At 41.7% G+C, this 23,397-nt stretch overlaps 1 protein-coding gene across 6 annotated transcripts in view; it reads left to right on the top strand.

The window, feature by feature from the left end:
* FRMD4B (FERM domain containing 4B) overlaps positions 1–23,397 on the top strand; it is a 325,040-nt gene that overhangs the window by 156,183 nt on the left and 145,460 nt on the right. For 3 of the 6 annotated variants that reach the window (XM_030307220.1, XM_030307221.1, XM_030307222.1), the window contains one exon: positions 3,813–3,948. The exons of 2 other annotated variants lie outside the window; for them this stretch is intronic. Coding sequence is in view for 1 of the 4 variants with exons in the window: in XM_030307217.2 (XP_030163077.1) it covers positions 21,556–21,579 (24 nt within the window). In the remaining 3 variants the exon portion in view is untranslated. Of the gene's footprint in view, positions 1–3,812; positions 3,949–21,453; positions 21,580–23,397 lie in introns of those variants that run through there. One more of the 6 variants, XM_030307217.2, reaches the window with a different exon arrangement.

The following is a 23,397-nucleotide window of genomic DNA, read 5'->3' as shown; positions in this document are numbered from 1 at the left end:
TTTGATCAGAGCACTATACTTGTTGCCCATGATTCTTCCAGCCTTGTTCGTGTGTTGGCTTTTTCTTCGGCTGGTTTCTTCCATCATGATAGCAGATAGCTGCAGCAGTTCCAGGGCTTAGATCCAGATATCAACCCATTCAGGAAGAAAGAAAATTTCTCATATCCACCAGCTATCAAAAAAAAAAAATTCCAGTTTTCACTCTGATGGGTTAACTTAGGGACGGTGCCCACCCCCAATGCCATGCACTGAATGGCACAGGGAATGGGATTATAATTCAGGCATTCTCAATGGGAGTGACATGACCCCCAAGAGGCAAACATTGTTTCTTAAAGGTAGGAGGGTGGCACAAGAATCTTACTCTTTTTTTGTGTATAGAGCACAGATGTACATAGAATACCTAAACAGATATACAGGATTCTACTGGCATTAGAATTTGCAGGGGGAGGAGGTGACCAGCAAACAAAAAAGTATCTAAAAGGCTCCTTAAAAAGATGATCGTGAATAAAACTGTTGAGAAACACTAATTACACTGATTGGCTTAGACCAGTGGGAGAGCAGACCCGTTTGTGAAGCTGGGAGTGAAGTTGGTCCCAGGCAGACCACACAGCTGCCAAACAGTGGGGGAGGGTCAATGCTCAGTTGAGTTGCAACCAGCAATGCCCCCTACACTTGAATTATTAGAACCTCAAATCTAGAGCTCTCTAATATAATAAAGATTAATGGCAAATATATTTCTAAGTATTTCACCGCCGTAATTTGAGTTAAAGGGGTGGGGGCTCATCATTAGAATACCCTTATTGCTATCCCATAATTACAAATTCTAAAGCATGAAGGGGAGTGTTCAGTGGTACTGTCCAGTTTAGTGGCAAATGGACTGGAAACACCACAGGGTTACATATTTTACTGAACTCAGTTTTTTATCATCTTGACGATAGAAAGGTGTCATCTTTCTTGCTTCTAGTCTGAATAGTCTGGTTTGTAAGGAAATCCGGGCTCAATCACGCCAGAGAGAAATAAGGGTGGTGCGGGAGATATCCATTACATGAAATACCTGACGGTTCCCTGGGGGTGTTTTGTTTATTTATATACTATACGTGAAATAAGATCTCCTACCTATTCATAAGGAATCTGGCAACAACGTTATTGCCTGGCTGGCACAGCCGGGAAGGCATCATTTCTTTGGAATTGAACACTTCCTCTACATCTAGATATTGGAGAGGCAGGAGACTTAATTTGCCAAAAGCTATGAATAATTAAGGCGCTAGCTATAAGGCATTTCTGTAGTAACGCGACTAAATAAAAAGCAGGCTGAAGCGGCACTGAGGCTGCCTTTTAACAAAGACTTACTTTATGAGTGAAGCTTTGAATTTGGTTAAAGTAGCAGACTGAGACATTTGCCTTCAGTTTGGGGCTAAACCTTAAAAGCTGATTCATCAGCTGTATATCTATCCTGCTGATATCTTGCCTGGATGGGTTCTGTTATAGCAATTAATTAGGGTTAACAAACAACTGAAGTAGAAAATGGTGGGAGAATGTGGTTGAAAAAAAGATCAACACCCTTTGCTTTTTATTAAGCATGACATGTTCTAACAAAGGCCTCAGCTTGTTTCTTGGGATTAAGCTGTCCCCTCATCCCCAACACCTCAAAGCTAGAATTTCTTGCAAACTCTGAATGGAGTCATTGCCTTCCAGCAGGAGGTAACTTAGACAGAATTTGAGATATTCAAGTGACCATAAGAGGCCGGGTCACCTCCCCTGTGGCAGGCAGTTGGCACTGAGTGGGGAGCATACAGTTCAGAACAGCAGAGGCTATAGACTCAAAGTTTAGCAAATTTGACCTTGACCAAACCGCTTTCCCCCCTTGAGCCTCCTGGGTATAAGGGGAGAACTGTAGTACCTGCATTATGAACAGGATGAAAAATTCATGAGATAGTATCTGTAACACTAAATGCCCTTCCTGATATAAGCAAATGCTCAATAAATGTTAGCCCTTGGGTATGTACCGTACTTAACAGCAGACCCGTAGAAGGTACTTGATAAAGTAGCACCGGGTATTACTATTGTTTTTTATAAGTGATACTAGTTCTCTGGAAAGTACATTCCCATCTTTACAGGCAAGGATGTTCACTGAAAGAGACTGTGGTTTCCCACAGTGTGCGTAGGGTGGGCCTTGGGTATTTTTTCTTGTCTTCACACAGTAGACCCACATTTTAAGCCAATACAAAAACTCTAGGAAATACAGGCAGCTCCCATTAGGGTCGCTAAGGAAATAATCTCTCTTTGTCCAACACTTTGATGATCCTGATAACAAATGAACTCTGCATCCCACCGCATTGGCAGGAAAAGACCAACGCCCCCAAAAGGCAGGTTCCCCATTGAGCATTCAGTGGCCTGTGTGCTTCAAACCCTGTATATTTTGCTTGTCCCCACCCTTCACTCTCCACATTACCCTGAGTTACACAGACTAGAAGAGGGGCTGACAAACTGTGACTCACACGAGAAAACTGTCCTGTCTCTCGTTTTTGCAAATAAAGTTTATTGCACACACAGCCTTCTGTTTTTGTAAATAAAGTTTTATTGGCACACAGCCCTGCTCACCCATTTGCTTGGTGTCTATGGCTGCTTTTGCATTACAGTGGCAGAGTTGAGTAGTTGTGACTTAACTACTTACAGTCAGGTAGTTCATACAAAGATGATATTGGCCACAAAGGTGAAAATACTTACTGTCAGCTCCTTTACAGAAAAAGTTCAACAGTTCCCACACTAGAAAAAAAAGCAATGTATTGGGTACAGAATGCTAGAGGGGAAAAGGTCCAGACTTCAGTCATAGAAAAAATAGAACTTGAAGGAATATGAAAGAATTTTCTCATCAAAAACTTAGTCACCAGGAAAATAATAAATAAATATTCAGGATGAATGTTCAGTTTACCTTTACGAGGTCCTTTGTTGTAGAACATGATTGGAGTTACAGATTGACTCGTTTGTTTGTTCATTTATTTGTACCTAAAATAATGATCAGAGTGCTTACCCCATCCCTGCTACTGTCCCAAGGTGTCAGCCACACAAGGTCAAGATAGGCGTTTTTCCTGACGTCAAGAAATCTATTGTCAAGGAGGAGAGACAGATAAGGAAATGAAACTCTGTGGGAGGCCCTTGGCCAAGGTGCTCTAGGCACACAGTGGAGGGAATCTAAGTCAGACTGGAGAAAAGCAAGAAGGGAGAGGAAGAGAGCCAAGGAGGCTTCCTGGAGGAGGCAATTCTCAAGCTGAGGTTTGAGGGGAAAGTAGGAGTTGGATAGATGAAGAAACACAGAAGGGCATTTCAGGCATAGGAAAACATGGCTTTGGTGGAATTATAAACAGTTTTTTAAGGCCGATGGGGAGAGAGGGCAGGAGCAGGGGAGAGAAAAAGAGCGAGTCGGAATCAGAGGCAGAGATTTTGATTGAGAGTAACATCTGAATTTGAATGATCTTTTACTTTAGGATTTTGATATTTTTCTGTGGAACTTCGGGGGCAGGGGAGAGGTTGATTTAGCAGTATCACTGGCAGCAGTGAGGCTGACAGATTTGGGAGAGGGTGACATAGTGGAGGCGGGAAAGGAAGGGGAGCTAGGGGGCTGCTGCAGTGACACAGGTGTATAGGTCAGGATAGGCTAGGTTTTGCCATGGCAACAAACGGCCCCAGTATCCTAATGGCTTAAAGAAGTAAAGGTTTGTTTGTGGTTCACACTACCGTCCAATCACAGGTTGTCCATAAGCTCTGCTCATCACTGTCACTTAGACTCACAGAATGTTCTTTCACGTTGCCAGTTACCATGATGGAGAGTGAAGAGCTCCTCGGGACTTGGCACTGGCAACTAAATGCTTGGCCTCTAAGTAGCTCCTGTGACTTCTTGCGGGTCCTTGGTCAGAGCTGATCAGTCACGCACTCAACTGCAGGGGCCAGGTAAGCAGTCCTACCCTGGAACAGCGTGAATGCTGATGCAGATTTGGTTCCTGAAACAAATTAACGAGCAGGAAGTTTACCAGAGAGCGCACTGGGATCAACACCTGTAGAAGGGAATAGAAAGAAGCAGGAGGGGCAGAGGAGAAACGGGGCTGTAATTCAGGCTCAGCAATGCCTTCAGCTGCCCTCATGGGTAGCTCTGGAACTGAGAGTTGACCCCATTTGAAACAAGAGGGCTGTTCTTCCCTCCCACCTACATCAACACGTTGTTGGCAGTAGACTGCCCTTGAGAACGCGGAGTGACCTTGACCTTGAGGTAGGCAGCTCTGTAAGGGAGGGCAATCCCCAGAGGGAGCTGAGAGCTGTCAGCTTAGAATGTTCCTGGTAGCTGAGGGAATAAGTCTGGGCAGCACATCATGGGGTCTTCTGCAAATGCCTGCCCAACAGGTGCCGGGAGCAAAGCCTGAACTGAGGAAGGACCCACAGGAAGGAAGTGGAAAGTAAGGATTGCGTTGATTTAAAGGATGTGGAATCTGGCTTCAGGACACAGTCTCACTCTCAGGGCAGCCTCCTGATTGGATCCTACACTGTTGAAGGGATTGGGCAGCCATGCAGTCAGTTAACAGCAGCAACACATACAGAAAGGAGAGAAAACTTGGCAGATAAATGAAATACGAGTCTCCTTATCGCTGAGCAAATTCATCTCTCACCTTTTCTGGTAACCAAAGACTAGGGTTTTAGGGCAAGGAACTGAGATGTGAAGATACCCCAAAACTGAGAAGGAAAGCGGTCTTAATGTTCTAGCCCATCACTTGACAGAAGTATACTTCTGAAAGACTGTGTTATTTAAAATCGACAAAATCAGTCTCAGTATCTTTGAAAAGCATTTCGGAGCCTTTGTCGTCCAGCTTGAGAAACACCAAGTTAAAGACTCTCCTGCCTTTCAGATTGGTGTTTGTTTTTCCTCCTACCATCCTGTCCTTTCTCGGTGGAGTTGCAGCACAGAGTAACTTCCTGTTTATCCCCCTCTTCTGTTTATTTTGAACATTGGCTTTGTGATGTCTTATTTGGAGGCTATGGAAAAGTGTGAAGGATTCGAATAGGAAATCATACCTGTAGTTCTAAACTTTACAGCAAGATGATATGACTTCAAGCACAGAAAGGAGGCAGAAAATTAGACCCTCGTGAAAAAAATTAAAATTGCCATCTCTATGTAATTACACATATGTGTGCCTCTAGGTGTTCATATGTAACAGATATAGATTCTGGCATCCTTGAAAATAAACTTGACTTGAAAGAGGCTGATGAATGCGATAAATAGTACCATTTTCCCCCTAATGTCCTAATCTTTTTTAGTCTCTTGAATTTTGTGTTTGGGCAAACCTTGTTGATTAAATAACTATTTTTCCCTAACTAGTGCTTTTATGTAGTGTCCCTGCCTTGACTAATAGCTACTAATTATGTAGCAGCCGCTGGGTGCTGAGTCTTCTGCTTGGCACTTTAATTGCGTTATCTTAAAACAAGACAAAACAAGACCAAAACCCCTGAGGGTTTTTTTTTTCAATATACAAACATATAAAAGATAGTATGAGTAAAAAAGCCATGCACCCACCACTCGGTTTTAAGACATCTTAATATTTTGCCATGTTTGCTTCAGATACTTTTTAAAAATGTAACCAAACTATATAGAATCAGTTGAAACCACCCTCGTACTTTTCCTCTCTCCCTAAAATCCTACCGCGAAGTTCATGTGTCTCATTCCTGGGCATGTTTTGATAATTTTGACACCTATGTTTGTATCTATAAATAGATAACCCTTCTATGTTTGTCAAATTTATAGAAGGATATATCATTCTACTGCCTTATTATTCTCTCAACAAGCTTTTGGGATTTATCTCTAAATTCATTTTAATCCCTATATTCCATCGCATGAATATAACCAATCTTTTGTTGATGGATACTTAGGTTGCATACAATTTTTCACTGTCTCAAAAGACAATAGTGAAAAGTTCTGTATTTGTTTCCTTGGGCTTATGATCAAGAACTTCTCCAGTGTATGTACAGAAGATTTTTAGCTTTATGAGATGTTATGTCTTATCTTTGTCCTTGTAACAACTCTACAAGATGATATCATGAACCCCACTTTACTGGTTTTATATACTTATTAACTAATAAGTCATGGTGCTGGAATTTGAATGGAGTTCTGTCTGATTCCAGTGCTCAGCCTCTTGCCACTGACTTGCTACTTTATTTATTAAAAGGTAAACAACACATAAAGATAGAGTCTTATCAATTTATTAGCTTAGTCTTTCACTCAAACAAACATGGGGTAGAAACATAGCCTCGTGCTTTAAAATGAAGTCCGTGCACTCAAACTGCCTGAATTCAAATTCCTAACTCACCTTTTTTAGCCATGTGAGTTCTGAGACTGATTTTTTGGGCTGTAAAATATAGATAATTAGAGTATCTCACTTAAAGCGTTTCTCTCCTGGGATCACGGTAGAAATTAAACATATTGATATTGTCGGTAAATATTGTTAGATATATGTGGGGGTAGATGGTTGGTTGGATGGGTGCATGAGTGCCTGGTAAATAGTTATCTTTATAGGTTCAGTGTTTTCAGTTTCTTATTTATGTGAATAACCATTGGAACCCCTAAAGTCTGCAGAAGCCTTGGATCCTCCCTCCTCCTCTCCGCATTACGAAGCTATTAAACTTTCCTCTTCTCGACCCTGAACCCTAGACTCTTACGCACGAAGGCTATGGAACCCCACTGACCGCTGTCTTTCTCATCTGTGTAAGCTCTCCTTTGATATGACCCTGAGATTTGCAACTGCTAAGGAGACCCAGTTATTACAAGCATCATGCTACCCTTGGGTAATGTAGCCAGCAAATATTTTTACAGAAATGAGTTTGTCTCATTAAAATGTGATTAGATGCTTATTATCTGAGAGAGAAAAGGGCCTTGATAAAATAGGGAAATAGAATGAGCTGTAGTTAGCTGGACCCGGTAAAATCAAGGCTTCCTGACTTAGCAGCTGTGTGACCTTGAGCCAAGCTGCTTAATTGCTCTGAGCCTGTTTCTTTACCAATACAAAGATAAAATAATACTCACACTTACATGGTATGAAGGTTAAAAATAACATGGGTTGAAAAACTTGATCCTAAGCTTAATGTTATCATACTAGGAGTTATGAGTGCAAAGTCTGACCAGGATGTAACTCCAAACACTTTTCATTTAATAGCTGTGTGGCATGGGCAAATTATGGGACCTCCTTGTGCCTCGTTTTCTCATGTTTGAGATGAGGATGATAATAGGGCCTACCACCCGGGGTTGTTGAGGGGACAACACAAATAAATAAAGATTTCACTAGGGTGCCTGGCTCATGGTAAGCGTTTCAAAAGTGTTATGGTGGGGCGCCTGGGTGGCTCAGTTGGTTAAGCATCTGACTCTGGATCTCGGCTCAGGTTTGTGAGATCAAGCCCTCAGCTGGGCTCTGCGCTGAGAGTGCAGAGCCTGCTTGAGATTCTCTTTCTGCCTCTCCCTACTCGTGGGGTGGCTCGCTCGCGTGCTCTCTCTCTCTCTCTCTCTCTCCCCCCTCCTCAAAATAAATAAACTTAAAAAAAAGTGTTAGCTATGGCTATTTCTATTTAGTGAACATTTTCAGTGTCATAGTGCTAAGCCCTTTATAGTTACCATTTCATTTAAGTCTCCTAACAGCGACATGTAATAGGTATTACTGAACCCACCTGGCAAACGCGGGACCTGTTTAGAGCTGCTAAGTAACTTGCCCACGAGCAAAGATTGGAGCTCCGTTCTGTCTAAATACAAATCCCATTCACTCAGCCATCGTAGGGGATGGGCTTAGTTTGCAAACCATTCAGCCTCTTCCTTGGCCACCTTTGCCCGCCTGAAGTCCTAGGACTGCCGTAGTCTCCATTCTCCTCTGCCAAACCCTAGCGGCATAGCAGGGATTAATGACCTGGTTGAGCCTCAGTCGTGAATGGTCTCAATCCAGGCTCCAGAAGCAACTCAGGTCACACCGTTCTCTTATGTGAATCCCTCCTGTGACGTCCCAACTCAGAAAAGCCTAGGCTCACCATACCCACAAGGCTCCACGTGATCAGCGCCCCTTTCTCTAGGTTCCTGTACCCCCGCTGTCAGCAAACACACTCAGCTTCTGGTGTTCACTCCTCACACTTGTCCCCTAACTCTTCTCCAGTGACACTGGCCTCCCTGCTGTGGCTTAAGCCCACCAAATGCGTTCCACCCTCAGAGCCTTTGCCCTTGGGTTTTTCTCTGCCTGGAACCTGGGGTTTTCTCTTTTCCTCCTCTCCACCCCAGACTAAGAGGCCACCCCTGACCTTTCTCTTATCCTGCTTTGTTTTTCTTCCTAACCCTATTGCCACCTAATGTTAGAACTTTATTTAGACGCTCACTGGTGTCTGCCCAACCAGAACATTAGCTGAAGACGGGCAGGGACTTGGCTTTGTTGGCTGTAGTGTCCCCAATGCCTGGAACCTAATCTACCCTTCGGAGATACTCGTTGACTAAATGAACAAAGGAATCTGCTTCACACTTTAAGAAGCTCACTCTAGCCACTCTGCGGGGAGTGTCTAGGGACGGGTAAGACAATTACGAGGCTGTTTCTAATGTCCAGTGAGACCTGCTGGGGACCTGGGTAGGAGTGACGGCAGCCTGTGGTGTAGGGAGATACCAAGAATTCGGAGGAGGGAAAAAGTAGCATTAGGGGAACTCTGTCCAAAGGGAATGTTTGCGGTCTATATATTTGAGGAAACTTCATGCAAGGAAAAAGCCGTGCAGGTAGAAATGTATTTGTGTGTGTATGTTTATTGCTTTTCCTTATTGAAAATAGCCCCCAGCCAATGTAAGTATTGTAGCTTGAGAATAAATTTGTTTGGGTTCTCTGACATGTTCTGTGATGTGCCTGTGGTTCCAGTTCATTCAAAAAGCAGTGTTTGAGATCGGAGACTAGGCTATTCCCTCCAGGGCCTGTGAAAACGGGCTCGCCCAAGGACCCTAGTTTGTGTGGCCGGCCAGCTTGCAAGTCCCGGTCTGTGCCCAGCCCAGGGTGGGGAAGTTGGCAGTTTCTGCAGCTCTTGTCAGCTCTGACTGTCAAGTGATCGCTGTTTCCTGTGCCCAGCCCTGTGGTTAGGTTCTGGAAGGTGCCCTGTGTTGCCTGACCAATGCTGACAGACACTTCAGACGTTGTGCTTTCTTTTTTTTTTTGGCTTGCTGTGGACGGCTCATCATTCTGACCCTGTCTCGTGTCATGCCCATCCATTGGAATTACGGATAGAAGGAAGGACCCTCTGGATTTGCCTGGATTCTTGGGAGAAAAGAAAAAAACAACAACATTTTTTTTTTCTGGTCTTCATTAGTGTTTAATTAAAAGCTTGCTTTTCCCTAGGTCTTTGGCCGTGTCCAGGCTTTTTAAAATTCTGCAAGCACAGACAATATAAAGAGAATTTGACCCTTTGAGTTACAAGAGCTGCTTATTGTGTCTAATTATCAACCTCAAATAACGACAGAATCATAAGCCCCAGCAGAAAAAGTAATACTAGGAATTTCCCAAATAATTCCTGAAGGAAAAGTGCATCTACCTTTAATAAATACTCTAATACCAGTTTTTAAAGGAAATTAATGTTTTAAGTTTGAAACAATCTGGTCAGGGTATAAAGAGTCTTAACTCTCAACTCATATTTAAATTGATGGGCTTCTTTCTTCCTTAACTTTTTATATGTTAATATTTCAAGGTCTTGATGCCAAATATTGGTCCAGCCAAGCTCATAAGACTTGGTTCTCAAATACCTTTTGGAAATGATATATTTTAGCGAATGTGTTTTTCCTTTAATAAACTTCAGAAGCCAACTCCCAGTTTCAAAAAAACAATTTTTTTCTGAGATGTTAGTGCCAGAGTCTGAACAGTGGCCTTTATTCACAACCAAGTCGGATCAATTTAATTTTTTTTCAGACTCCTACGCTACATTAGGTAACAAATACAGCAAAACTTTGCCACACCTTTGTGCTGTATATTGTGCGTGTTTTAAGTAAATCAAATTTAATTATGGTCTTTCTATCCTTTTCTCTTTCCTCCTGACTTTTTTTTTTGTATATTTTCTCTGAGCTAACTAGGTCATGTTTAAGCATATGAATAATTTATAATGTATATGTATATGCATGTGTGTGAGTACCAATATACAAATAAATGTATAAATACGTGACTGTATCTGAAGTTTTTCCAGAAAGTAGAACCATGAACCAACATTTTCACCAAACATAACCTCTGCTTTCTTTCCCCCATCTTCAACATCACTTTTTTTTAGATTGATTTATTTATTTTGAGAGAGAGAGACAACCCGAGTCGGTGCGTGAACCCGTGAACTGCGAGATTATGACCTGAGCCAAATTCAGAGTCAGACGCTTAACCAGGCTCCCCCTTCAACATCACTTTTTAAGTTATGTTATGACCCTGAAGTAATTAGTCAGTGCCAATAATCTGGTTAGGTTCCGTAACAGATGGTCTTTTTTAGGAAGTTGCTGTCAATTTTGATGAAGTTTAGGAAATGAAAACCGATGAACAACCTCATCTGTTTCCAACAGTTTAAAGAGAAGAAACCAGACAACTGGTTCTGTGCTGAAGCTCCCATGTCATCTCCCAGCTCAGCTTAGCTCGCCTGCCTGTGAAATGGAGCCATTCCGTAGCTGCTGCATGGGGGGTACCGAGCATTTAAGTAGGAGGCAGTAGAATGAGGCGACACTTGCCCCCTCTCCTTCCCCAGCAACCACCCACCCTCTGCAAGACCAGGTAGGAGGTTCCAGGCCTGAGGAACGTGTGAAGAAAAAACACAGATGAAATGGGCAACAACAGTTCGATGTCTCTACACCGAAGCAGCTCCATTCATTATTTACAGATATTTAATGACATCTGTTCTGTTTTAATGGACCTTGTAATGAGATGAAAAGTGTTATCTACTTCCTTTGAGTGGTATGCACATATCCTTTGGGAGCTGAGGAGTTGGCATCATATGGATGTGAGCCTTAATCCAGTGCCTTATCCCTGACTGGCTGTACTGCCTAGGACAGGATGCCTAACCCCTTTGAGCCTCAGCTGCATCATCTATAAAATGGGGACAGAATATCTCAAAGTATTGTCGTCAGGTTTAAGTGAAAGAATGCCATTGGACTGCTCAGTTCAGGACTGGGAATGGGACAAGAATTCAGCAAATTATAGCTTACGAAAAAGGCCCTGACTACTAATATAGGCAGAAAAGTCAAGGAAAAGTATCCTAGAAATAAGATGCTGTTTTCCTCTCTCATCTAAATGAACTTACCTAAAATAAGGATTAGAGAGGCGATGGACATTTTGAAGCAGGAGAATTAAATCATAATTGACCTGGTAAATTGCTGCAACCTTTTCAGAGGAAAGCTGAGTTATAGCCAATCAAAATATGAAGTATGTGCCCTCTTTGACCAAACATTTCCACTTTAGGAAGTCATCTTAAGGATATTCTCACATAATGTTATCTGTGCAAGATTTTCGTTTGCACCATTATTTGAAATAGCAACCCCTTGGAGATGTGAATAAGAGAACAAATGATAAAATGATAACACTTCTGTACCATGGACTCCATGAGATCAGCAGGAAGAATGTAGAACTATATATCACAGCCTACCCAAATTGCCAGTGATATAATTTCGAGTGAAAACAAAGGCTAAAGACAGAACAGTATACAAGATGAGTGTGTGTGTGTGTGTGTGTGTGTGTGTGCGTGCGCGCGCATGCGTGCGTGTGAAGAGAGTGAAACAGATACAGATATTATGCAAGAAATGTGTGTATGTATTCCTTTACATGGGAGAATAGGGTTGGAAATATATTAAAGACCATTATATAATGGAAATATATAATAAAGACCATTAAAATTTTTACCCCGGGGAACTGTAAGTGGATGAAGGGAGAGCTTTCTACTTGTTTTATGTTCCTAATTCTTTTTTTTTTAATTTTTTAAAAACATTTATTCATTTTTGAGAGTGAGAGAGACAGAGCATGAGCGTGGGAGAGGCAGAGAGAGAGGGAGACACAGAATCTGAAACAGGCTCCAGACTCTGAGCTGTCAGCCCAGAGCCCGACACGGGGCTCGAACTCACGGACTGCAAGATCATGACCCGAGCCGAAGTCAGACACTCAACCGACTGAGCCACCCAGGCACCCCTACATTCATAATTCTGAATTTAAATTTTTTATAGCAAGGATATATGTAATTTTTTATAATCTGTAAAGCATCCTATTCCAAATAGTTGATCCAGGTTACTGTGAAAAGTGTTTCTGGGGAACAGGGATCTGTCCCATGTAATCCTGTGTCATTGCATCCAGTGTGTAGTATGTCTCCCCAAGTATTTGTCTTGTGTGTCCATTTAATAATGATTACTAATCATTACCGGTAGGATTACTGTTGAGTAAAAAGTAATATTTCTCCTCATCTGAGTACCACAGATGTTTTTTTTATCATTAAAATAATATAAATCCAGGAACACCAGGGTGGCTCAGTTGGTTAAGTGTCTGACTCTTGATCTTTGCTCAGGTCATGATCTTATGCTTCGTGAGATCAAGTCCCATGTTGCGCTTCACAATGACAGCATGAAGCCTGCCTGGGATTCTCTCTCTTTCCCTCTCTCTCTGCCCCTCCCCTGCGCTCTCTCTCTCTCTCTCTCTCTCTCTCTCTCTCTCTCTGCCTCTCTCAAAATAAGTAAATAAACTTAAAAAAAATAAATAACATAACATAACATAAATCCATTAATACAATTGTTATAGAAATGCATGGCCTAGGGGCGCCTGGGTGGTTCAGTGGGTCTTGATTTCGGCTTAGGTCATGATCTCGTGGTTTGTGAGTTCGAGTCCCGCATCAGACTCTTCGCTGACAGTGTGGAGTCTGTTTGGGATTCTCTCTCTCCCTTTCTCTCTGTCCCTTCCTCTCTCTCTCTCTCTCTCTCTCTCTCTCTCAAAGTAAATAAATAAACTTTAAACAATGAAATAAATGCATGGCCTAGAGTGAAGCTACTTTATCAGTGGTATATATTCACCAGATATTTTCTAAACCTAGAGTGGCATACATATTTACATTAATTTTTTATGAAGGTGAGATCATCCTATTCATCTTATTTTGAAATGTATTTATTTACTGACATATTTAAGTTCTGATCTCTCATTATTTTTCATAACTGTGATATGGAATATCTATTCCATATCATATTTTATGACATGAATATACCATAATTAATTTCCCCAGTCCCCTATTACCAGGCATTTAGGTTGCTTCCAGTTTTTAGTAAGTGCTAAAGTGAACATCTTTGTATGCAAAACATTTGTGGGAGAATTTCAGCAAGATAAATACCTTGTTTGGAAATAATTTGGATTTCCAAAAAGGTTGCACCAATTTATGCTGCTGTAGAATGAACAAGAATCCTTCTTTTCCATACCCTAGCCAACAACTTTTGATTTATACCACTCTCCTAGCCAAAAAATTTATATTGTAGACCTTTGTTTCATTTTATTTCATTTATTAGTGGAGCTGTCCCATTTTCAAACTTTCTTATGGGCCATAATGCTTGGAACACTGGAGTTGTTCTTGCCTGAGCACATCAGGAGAATCACATTCTGCATTTTATCACAGTATAAATTGATTTGCATGCTTTCAGAGCCAGACTTGAGAGCAAATTTTAGTCTCTTAGAAAATGTCATCTCAAAGTAGTATGGTATTCTCTTGTATAGTTAAAATAAGTTTATGTAGAGCATTGCTGGGTTAAAATCCAAGTATCCTAAAGATACATTTTCATTTACCCTCTCTGTCATGCACTGCCATCTTAAGATTTAGAAATAGTGGGGAATAGTTCTTTCTATGTTTGCTATCCTGTTTGATTTCATACTGTGGTTTCCCCCATTTACTATTTAGTGGATTTCAGCAATTTTGTCTTTTCTCTTCTATGAATGTTCTGTACTGCATTTAGATAAGCTGGAAAGGAATCACAAAGGCCTTTATTTATTTATTTTGTAACAAGGGATAAAGCTTGGGGCAGGAGAGCAAAACGACACCCCATTTATTTTCTCTTTTTCATCTTAGATGCCCTAGGCCTTTGAGCTTATTTGGCCCTCTAAATCCATATTTGTTAACTTAAATATAATTTTTCCAGAGTTGAATTGTCTTGATGAGATTTCACAGCCACAAGCGACCATGAAACTGTCTTTTGTCTCATTTGGGGAGCCACCAGAACTGAGGACTTAGGTGGTGGAAACTGCTGGTCCCATTAATGTCGTGGCTGTTCGGAAGCTAGCGCCTTGAGGGTGATGATGGGTTGACCTGCAGACCCATTTGTGTATAGCCTTCCACCAGGGCCAACCTAACTCAGGTAAATTGGAATTGCCACAGGAAACCCTTCAACGAGGGCTTGCCTCATGTTTTAGCTGTGCAGCACTCCCCATTGGCGTTCTGCCAGCTCCCCACTCTCTTTTGGAGGTGCCCACCATGCACATGGCAAAAGGGCAGGTCCCCGTGCAGGTTTCCTACCGTGGCTGCTAAGGAGGCTAGATCTTACTCTGTCTGCCTTCCAGTTCAACCAGAGGACAGGCCCAAGGCCTCAACCTGGCCCCCGGGCACCTGTGCACTCCTGCTCTTGGAGTGGTGAGCTGGAGGAGCAAACATTTGGAAGTCAGAACCACAAAGGCAGCAGTGGCCATGCAGCACAGACACGATGGTTACATGACATGATACTAGATGTGTTTGTTCCCTTGTGGGTTCTCTTGTTCTCCATTCATTTTCTGAGCCTGCTTCCAAGAGCCAATTTTACCCCCTTCTTCCATCCTAAGAGGCCTGATTTGGTCAGGAATCAATATCACCCTCCATGCAATTTGGGAATATTCTGGCTACTCCCTAAGCTAGTGCTTCCCAACTTTTTTTCATGTCGTGGAGCACATATGATAATATTGGTATGGCACCCAGGGTAAATGTTTATGAGGCTGCTCAAGGCTTAAGGTCACCAGTGCAGAGTCTCAGGAAGATATCAAAGACTTCTAGGGTCACATCCAGAGGACCCAGGAGCTGACCCAAAGAATTGACCAAGATGCAACAGTTCAAACATCAGTAAAGACAATACTTTTAATGGTTTAAAACACATATAATGTATTTAAATGCAGTGTTTATAAATACATAAAAAAATTTTTTTAATATTTATTCATTTTTGAGAGAGAGTCAGAGAGCATGAGTGGGTGAGGGGCAGAGAGAGAGAGGGAGACACAGAACTTGAAGCAGGCTCCAGGCTCTGAGCTGTCAGCACAGAGCCTAATGCGGGGCTCGAACCCACGAACCGTGAGATCATGACCTGAGCCAAAGTCGGACGCTCAACTGACTGAGCCACCCAAGCACCCCAGTGTTTATAAATACTTAAAAAATCATTTGGGCCACCATTGGAAGTGCCAAGTCATTATCTTGAAAACTGGTAAATAAAGGTAAAGAGTCAAGCATTTGCCCTATGTCTCCTATAATGAATCCTATCACTAGGTAACCTGTTAATAGATGAAGGGAAATTTCTTTTTTTTTTAAGTTTATTTATTTATTTTGAGAAAGAGAGTGAGAGTAAACAAGCATGGGGAGGGAGAGGGAAAGAGAGAGAGGGAGAGAGAAAATCCCAAGCAGGTTCCATGCTGTCAGTGCAGAGTCCAAGGCAGGACTCGATCTCACAAACCATGAGATCATGATCTGTGCTGAGATCCAGAACCTGATGCTTAACCGACTGAGCCACCCAGGTGCCCTGAGGGGAAATTTCTCATTACTGAAATATTCTTGCTAATAAGTAAAGGGTGACAAATAGAAAGTCACCATATTGCAATCCTTAATTCATTAAATGATGTAGCTATTGAGCTAACATCAAAAAAGAGAAGGCCCTCCTAATGGAGGAACACACTTGGTAACCTAACACTTGGTAATCTGAAGACTCAATCAGATTCCAGATGCATCATCTTTGGAGACAATCTTGCCAAAGATGATGCATCTGGAATCTGATTGAGTCTTCAGATTCAACCAACTTATGGGAAATACAGTGGATAGAGGACCATGTTAAATGACACCATACAGATACAATCAGCAAAACTCAGCTGGTGAAATGTACAGGATAAACAGCTCAGTTTCTTCAATAAATAAATTACAATGAGATAGAAGAGAGAAAGAGAGCAAGATGAGTGGAAGGGAAAACTATAGGTTAATAGAGATTCAGGAGAAGTATCGACAAATTGTAAAGTATGGACCTTTTCCGGGTCAACATGGAAACAAACTTGAAAAAAAACACATTAGCAAGACAACTGGAAATTTGAGCACCAACTGGAAATCTGATGATACTAATATTGTTACTTTTTTTTTTTAAACATAATTGGGGTTATGCTTTTAAAAAGAGTCCTTATCTTTGGGCACCTGGGTGGCTCTGTCATTAAGCATCTGACTTCGACTCAGCTCATGATCTCGTAGTTCGTGAGTTCGAGTCCCACATCAGGTGAGCTTGAGCCCCACTTCTTTCTCTCCCTCTCCCTCCCTCTCTCTCTCTCTCTGCCCCTTACTCATTTGCTCCCCCCTCTCTCTCAAAAAACAAAAGAGTCCTTATCTTACACATTGAAGTATTTACAGATGAAATTATTTGAATGCTTAGATTTGCTTCAGAGTAAAAGGACAGAAGGACAGAAAGTGGATGAGAGCATTAATGAAACAAGATCAGCCATGTGTTCATAAGTGTTGAAACTGGGTGAAGGATACATGAGGGTTCATTGCACAGGCTGTCACTTTTTGTAAGGGCTTGGAATTTTCCATCATAAAAAGTTTTGTTTCGTTTTTAAAGAAATGCAAAGGGAGAGGGGAAAAAGAAAAAACAAAAACAGAGTCTTCAGAAATACAGGAAGGAAACCTAGCAGCATGCCTGCCTACTAACCCCTGGACACATTGCTCATTGCCTACAGTGGCCAAATGGAAAGGCTGTATAAGAATGTCAGCCCTGGGTTCGAATCCTGTTCTACACCCAACTGGGGGGACTTTTAGTGCCAGATTCGCTAAGGCTCAATTTCTCATTTGTAAGATAGAGATGAACTACTCCCCATTTCAGAGGGTTGTTGTTCGAATAAAAGAAGATAATCTGTAAAGCATGGGGCCTTGGACCTAGTACCAGTTCGCACTCAGTAGATATGGGCTCTTGACTATTATTTTATTGCGTGTAGCATTTAAAATCAGAAAATTAGACAAAAGTGAATACATGCACTTTTCAATGGATGTTGGAACATTTTTGATGATTTCTGAACTCCAAGGCCTTTTTTGCTTCCTTTTTCCAAACATGGGAATGAGATCAGATTTTGTAGTATTTATGTCCATCGCCTGAAAAACTGCATGAACCTTATGATGGCACCGGTCCTGTGAAGCAGACAGAAAGGAAACCCTCACATTGCTTACCTTTCTTCCTCTGTCTTTTTCACCTCTGTTTTTCCATTTATGGTTAAGAAAGTGAGAGAATCTGCCTAGAACAAGAAACTTCCCTCTTTTTCTTCCTGGAGGGGAACATGAGTAATGGACTTTTCCATCAGGGTTGTTTTTCCTGGACATGGTGTCCCCCCTCCAACTGCTAAAACATGTGATCCTGAAGGAGACCGTAAATAAACTTCAAATATTCCTTATCGGTCAGTGATGCTGTTCCAGTTTCTAATAAATTATGAAGTAGTTTTCTGTATTTGGTGCTCTTCCTTTTAAGTTTATTTATTTATTTTGAGAGTGAGAGAAAGCACGAGTCGGGGAGGGGCAGAGAGAGGGAGAGAGAGAGAGAATCCCAAGCAGGCTCCACACTGTCAGCACAGAGCCCAACGCAGGGCTTGAACCCAAGAACCGTGAGATGGTGACCTGAGCTGAAGCCAGATGTTTAACCAACTGAGACACCCCGGCACCCCGGTGCTCTTCCTTTTTTTTTTTTTTTTTTTTTTAATTTTTTTTAACGCTTATTTATTTTTGAGACACAGAGAGACAGAGCATGAACGGGGGAGGGTCAGAGAGAGGGAGACACAGAATTGGAAGCAGGCTCCAGGCTCCGTGCTGTCAGCACAGAGCCCGACGCGCGGCTCGAACTCACAGATCGTGAGATCGTGACCTGAGCCGAAGTCGGCCGCTTAACCGACTGAGCCACCCAGGCGCCCCTTAAAACAGAAGTTCTATTTGGGACACCTGGGTGGCTCAGTCAGTTGAGTGTCCAACTCTTGATTTCAGCTCAGGTCATGATCCCAGGGTGGTAGGATCGAGGACCAAGTTGGGCTTCCGAGCTGAGTGTGGAACCTGCTTGGGATTCTCTCTCTCTCTCTCTCCCTCTCTCTCTCTCTCTCTCTCTTTCTCTCTCTCTCTTTTTTTAAAATAAATAAAGAATTACAAGACAGCAGAACTTTAAATCAAGTATGGGCCATTTCTAAGCATGGGATCCTGGAGGGACTACACAGGTCACACACTCATTAGGCCGAGTGCCTAATAGACACCCAAAAACTAGTTATTGGAGTGAATGCAAATCTAAGAAAAACCAGCTTCCAAAGAGCTCTGACATACAAACTGATAAAAGATTATGAACAGAAACCAGCCTGTGTGTGAAAGGGGTGCATAATTTCTCAACTGCAGGGCTGGCCGTGAGGTGAAAAAGAAGATGTCCACTCTGTTCTCCTTGCAAAACACCAACATAGGCTGTAAATCCCTTGAGGGTCTTGACTGGAGCGTTTGCATCCTGACTTCCTTCACAGGGCCCTGCACGTATGTGGTGCTCAGTGAATATTTGAAATGAACTCAGCTGGTCCTGGGTGTGGAAGGAGAGAAGGATGAGGAGTTATAAAGGAAATACACCTTTCTTTAGTGCAAACCTCACTAAATTCAGGAGGAGGGGAGCTGGCCTTCAAGGTTGTCCTCTTAGTATATGGCAAATGGTTCAGAGCTAGACTTGGCCATCAGATTTTTAGAAAACCAGTACACTGTGGGTGTTGGGATCTTATGGTGCGTCTGGCATTTCTCCGGTATATGAAGTGCTCTGTAATGAGAGTGATCATTTTGTGATTAATGCAAAGCATTAATCCAGAACAAAAACACACTTCTCTGATCCCTCTAAGTGAGGAGTATGGGATAGAGTTGGTTGTTTTTGGTTTGGTTTTTTTTTTTTCACTATTCCTGAATTACATGTTGATCCCATGATATGGGGGCATGAGGTTAATCTCACCCTAATCATTTAGATGATGCCCTCATAGAAGAGCAGGGATCTGTTATTAGAAAAAGGTGAATCAGACTCTGAATAGGCAAAACCAACAGACACTCGGACAGTCTCCTCGTTTTAATCCTCCCTCGTGCTCTCATGGCCATAACCTGACCTTGCCCCAGCCCTGTATTTGGGATGTGGGCTTTCACCTGACCCTCCAAGTTGGCCTGGCCTCCCGGTTTTAGCCCATCCTGTTGCCCCAACTCTGAAACTGGTTGTCCAAACTCTGATTTTCTTTCAACATGAAAAATCTCTTCGCGTACAGTCAGAAATGTCTCAATAGTTATCTCAGAATGCTCTCCAACCCAGGGAGAAAAGTTGACGGTTATGGCCTTTCTACTGCTATATATACGCAAATAGAAGGTTCCCCAAAACATGAAGTAATTCTCCATTTGCCCAGGAAGAAGATTCAAAACACATGTTTGAGGCCAACTTGAATATATGCAAATTTAGGAATGCAGATTACATAGTGGAATATCTGCTTCTAATGTTTTAGATCATTTGTTCTATAAATTGATAATTTGAGTGATAGTTGCCTGGTGCTGTCCCTCTTTTTGAAGTGGTTTTATTCAGCCTCCTCACCTGCACCTATGTGTTGGTCCTGACACAGAAGCCCCTCCTGGACTCATCCTTGTAGCTCTCCTTGGAGTCACTCCTGCCGAAGGCATTTGAGCTACAGCATTTTTTTTTAAATCTCCATATATGGTATTTCATTGGGAAAACTATTGCATGACATTTTTTTCCTTCCCCCATCCATGGTCTTCCAGCCTAACCACCCACAGCATGGCCTTTTAAAGTGAGGTATAAGTGATTCATTTATTCCATTTTTCTTTCTTTCTTTTTCTTCTTTCTTTCTTTCTTTCTTTCTTTCTTTCTTTCTTTCTTTCTTTCAACTCATTTATTCTAATGTCCAGGCCCTCCAATTGTGAGATCCCATGCCCACAAATAATTACTAAGTCTGTATTGAATTGTTTGCCATCTTTTCCACTGATTTCATCAAGTGACCCATATAAGCATCCAAATTTGGCACTGATTGAGATTGTTTCAGGCCATTGTGCCTTCTCAGACTGTATATTGTGGTTCAAAGTAAGCAGAGTCTTTGAAAGGACTTCAAGGTAAAATCACTTACTGCTCAGGGGTAAGATATCTTTTGGTAGAGGGAAGGGCGGAATATTTCCTCATTAAATACATGTGGTATATGCCTATCTGTCAGGCAAATTCTTTGTGTTCTGCATGCATCATGTCATTTAATTCCTCCAACACCTCTAATAAGACAGGGATTTTTATTTCCATTTTACTAAAGAGGAAATGGATTCTCAAAGAAGTCAGGTAGCTTTTCCAAGGACAAACAGCTACCAAAACCCGGGTTTGAGTCTAGAATTCATGTCATTAACCATACCACACACTTGCACAAAATTTCAGAAGGTTCTTTTTTGGGGGGATGGGAGAAGCATGGTACCATGTCAGAAGCTATTACTTAACTGTTCTAAAAATAATATATATATATTTATTATTTTTCCTGGATTCTGTATATTTTTCTTTCCACTCCACTTTGGAGTGTAATGTACTGTGATTTTTCCCCTGGCCATTGAGTTAGTTCAGTAGTATTGAACAAATGCCTTTGTTAAATGCAAATAATAAAATAGATCTTTCTGTGAGACCCCAGTCATCCTGCCCAGATTTTTTGTTTGTGGCTGGCATCCCTACCATTGACTGCTATTAAGATTGTCTTGTGGAATTCTGGGTCTCTTTCCAAGTGTAAACGCTGGTGACATAAAATGGCTATGAGTACACAGTTTGAGTTCCATATTATTTCTGTTTATAGCATTAAGTCACCTGCCTTGTGCAGAATGTGTACCGACTGAAGAGCCAAAAGTGAAGTTTGGATTCTTAGATAGCATAGCCCACCTATGAATGATTATCCATCCCCGATCTTGCATCATCCGTGATGTTTAGAGAACAGTAAACAGCGTTCCTTCGTGTATTTTAAAGATGTAATGAAGAGAAACTTTAGGTAGCCAAAAGAAATAGAAGTTTTGGGTTTTTTTCCTCCCTGTTGCTCTCCTGACTCATGTTGAAAGGCTTTTGTTTCTAATCAAAGCAACAAACGGTAAGGTCATTTCCTTGCGATTATATGGCAGCGGAAGGCGTCAGGGTTTTTAGGTCCCTACTTCCACCAGCTTGTATTTGGAGAAAACACACACACACACACACACACACACACACACACACCACAAGTGCTTAATACATGTGTCCTTTGTCCTGCACATTCTCTCCAGTCCCTTTAAATGAGCCGAGATCATGGTTCGGAGGTAAGAACAATTTCTCTTACAATATTCTGACAGTGTAATTGTGCTTTGTGAGCTCTTACTGGCATTTCTTAGGAAAATCTTGGGCAGATTTTAATATTATACAGCGGTGGAGTAATCTACGTACTAATGTTCCAGAATCTAACTTTCAGAAAAGGAAACTCCAAGAAAAGTTTATCTCCACTCTTTGCAAAAAAATTACTCCTTCCAAAGAAAATTGGAAATGCTCCAGTTTGATACCAAAGTGAAGATGGTCCAAACACCCATCTTTTGGAGGGTTTTCCTGTCATTGTTTTAAATGCTATCTCTGCTCCCTCAAAGGTCCTAAAAGGGAACTTTACTTTGTTTTTAGTTGGGATTTCTTGTTTTTACTTTGGAACTTTGGCAATTGTTGTTAAAGTGTGTTCTTCTATCTTACCGCTCCCCACCCCCCAACCCTTTTTCTTTTCTGTCTTACTTACTTTCTTTTTTTGTGGTTGTTAATTTTGAAGGCTTGAGCTCCTTTATGAATATGGAAAGGACAGGGAGACGGCAGGAACTATGTCAGTAAGCAGCACGAAAATGCTTTTGGATTTCCAGTTGTTAATCATGCCCTCGGCACAATGTGTTTGGAGCCTTCTCTATCTTTGTGAGCGCTTGGCAGCAAAGATTCTGTGGGGATCTAGAACTCATTAGTAGCCTTTCTAAAAGGACCTATTAATGTCTGTCCCTGTCTTGCCTGGAAAAAAGAAGCAGGAAAAGTGAATTTTGCCCCTGAGTCTAGTTAATGGTGAAGACTCTATGTGATCAGAATTGAGCAGCTCAAGGCAGTGACCTTGGGAATATCATTTTGGGGGATGGCTATCAATTAATTCATAAAACTTGCATGATTTGTCAGAGGAAGTTCTACATCCTAATATCAGGGAAGCTGTTTTTTTTTTTTTTTTTTTATTTCCTTCCTTGTAAGGTGGTGTTGGTAAAACTCATCGAGTTTAACTCCGAGTGTCCTTTTTTTTTTTTTTTTTTTTTTTTTTGCCCTGATAGGTAGATGTTGGATATGGAGGAGGGGAGGGAAATCTGGGTTGACTTTAGAAAACAAAGGAAATTGTCTCATCCAGGAGACTGCAAAACCCTTGGGTATAGAAGGAAGTCTGTGGAGGAAGTGGGTAGGATTGGGTACAGAAGAGAAACCTCAAGGAAATAAATACATCACAATAGGGACTGGGATAATACCCCCTTGCCATAATATAACACCACATGTGGCCTGAGAAACAAATCAGTGCTCTCTAAATCAGCTCTATCTAAAGGTATCTAATGACCTGAAGGTCTAGAAGGGAATATAGTCTTATCCACAATGTAGTCCTTTGACCTGCTTTTCCGACTGGCATTATGGTGACACAGGGTCTCACATTAGATGATCCAATTCTTTAGATTCAGGCCATAGAACCTCCCTAAACTCTCTTGCAATGCAGCCCCTTCAGAAATCAGAAACTATACTTCTTAGCAGAAGATCTAAAATATTCCCAGACATTCCAAACCCCAGTCCAAAGAATATTCTGTGTATTCCAGTGTATCATTTATTCAGCCCTCCATTTGGAGCCTACAGGCTCCAAAGTGGTGGCTACTAGAAGGGAGGTCCTTACCCACAGATACTACACCCCCTGCCATGGGACTCAATTACTTTTGGGAGAGCAGGGAATGGGTGGTGGACAAATAAGATTGGTTGAGTAGACTTGTAAGGTACGTTTATGCCATTATTGGAGCCAGAAGAAACCTTGTAAGTCGCTTTATCTGGTCCCTTCATTCTATCATTGACAAGATTAAAATTCAGAGTAGTGGGAG

The sequence above is a fragment of the Lynx canadensis genome, chromosome A2 (assembly GCF_007474595.2).
Source record: "Lynx canadensis isolate LIC74 chromosome A2, mLynCan4.pri.v2, whole genome shotgun sequence".
Lineage (NCBI taxonomy): Eukaryota > Metazoa > Chordata > Mammalia > Carnivora > Felidae > Lynx > Lynx canadensis.
Note: the sequence above shows the minus strand (reverse complement) of the source record. Positions and strands in the feature narration are given on the sequence as shown.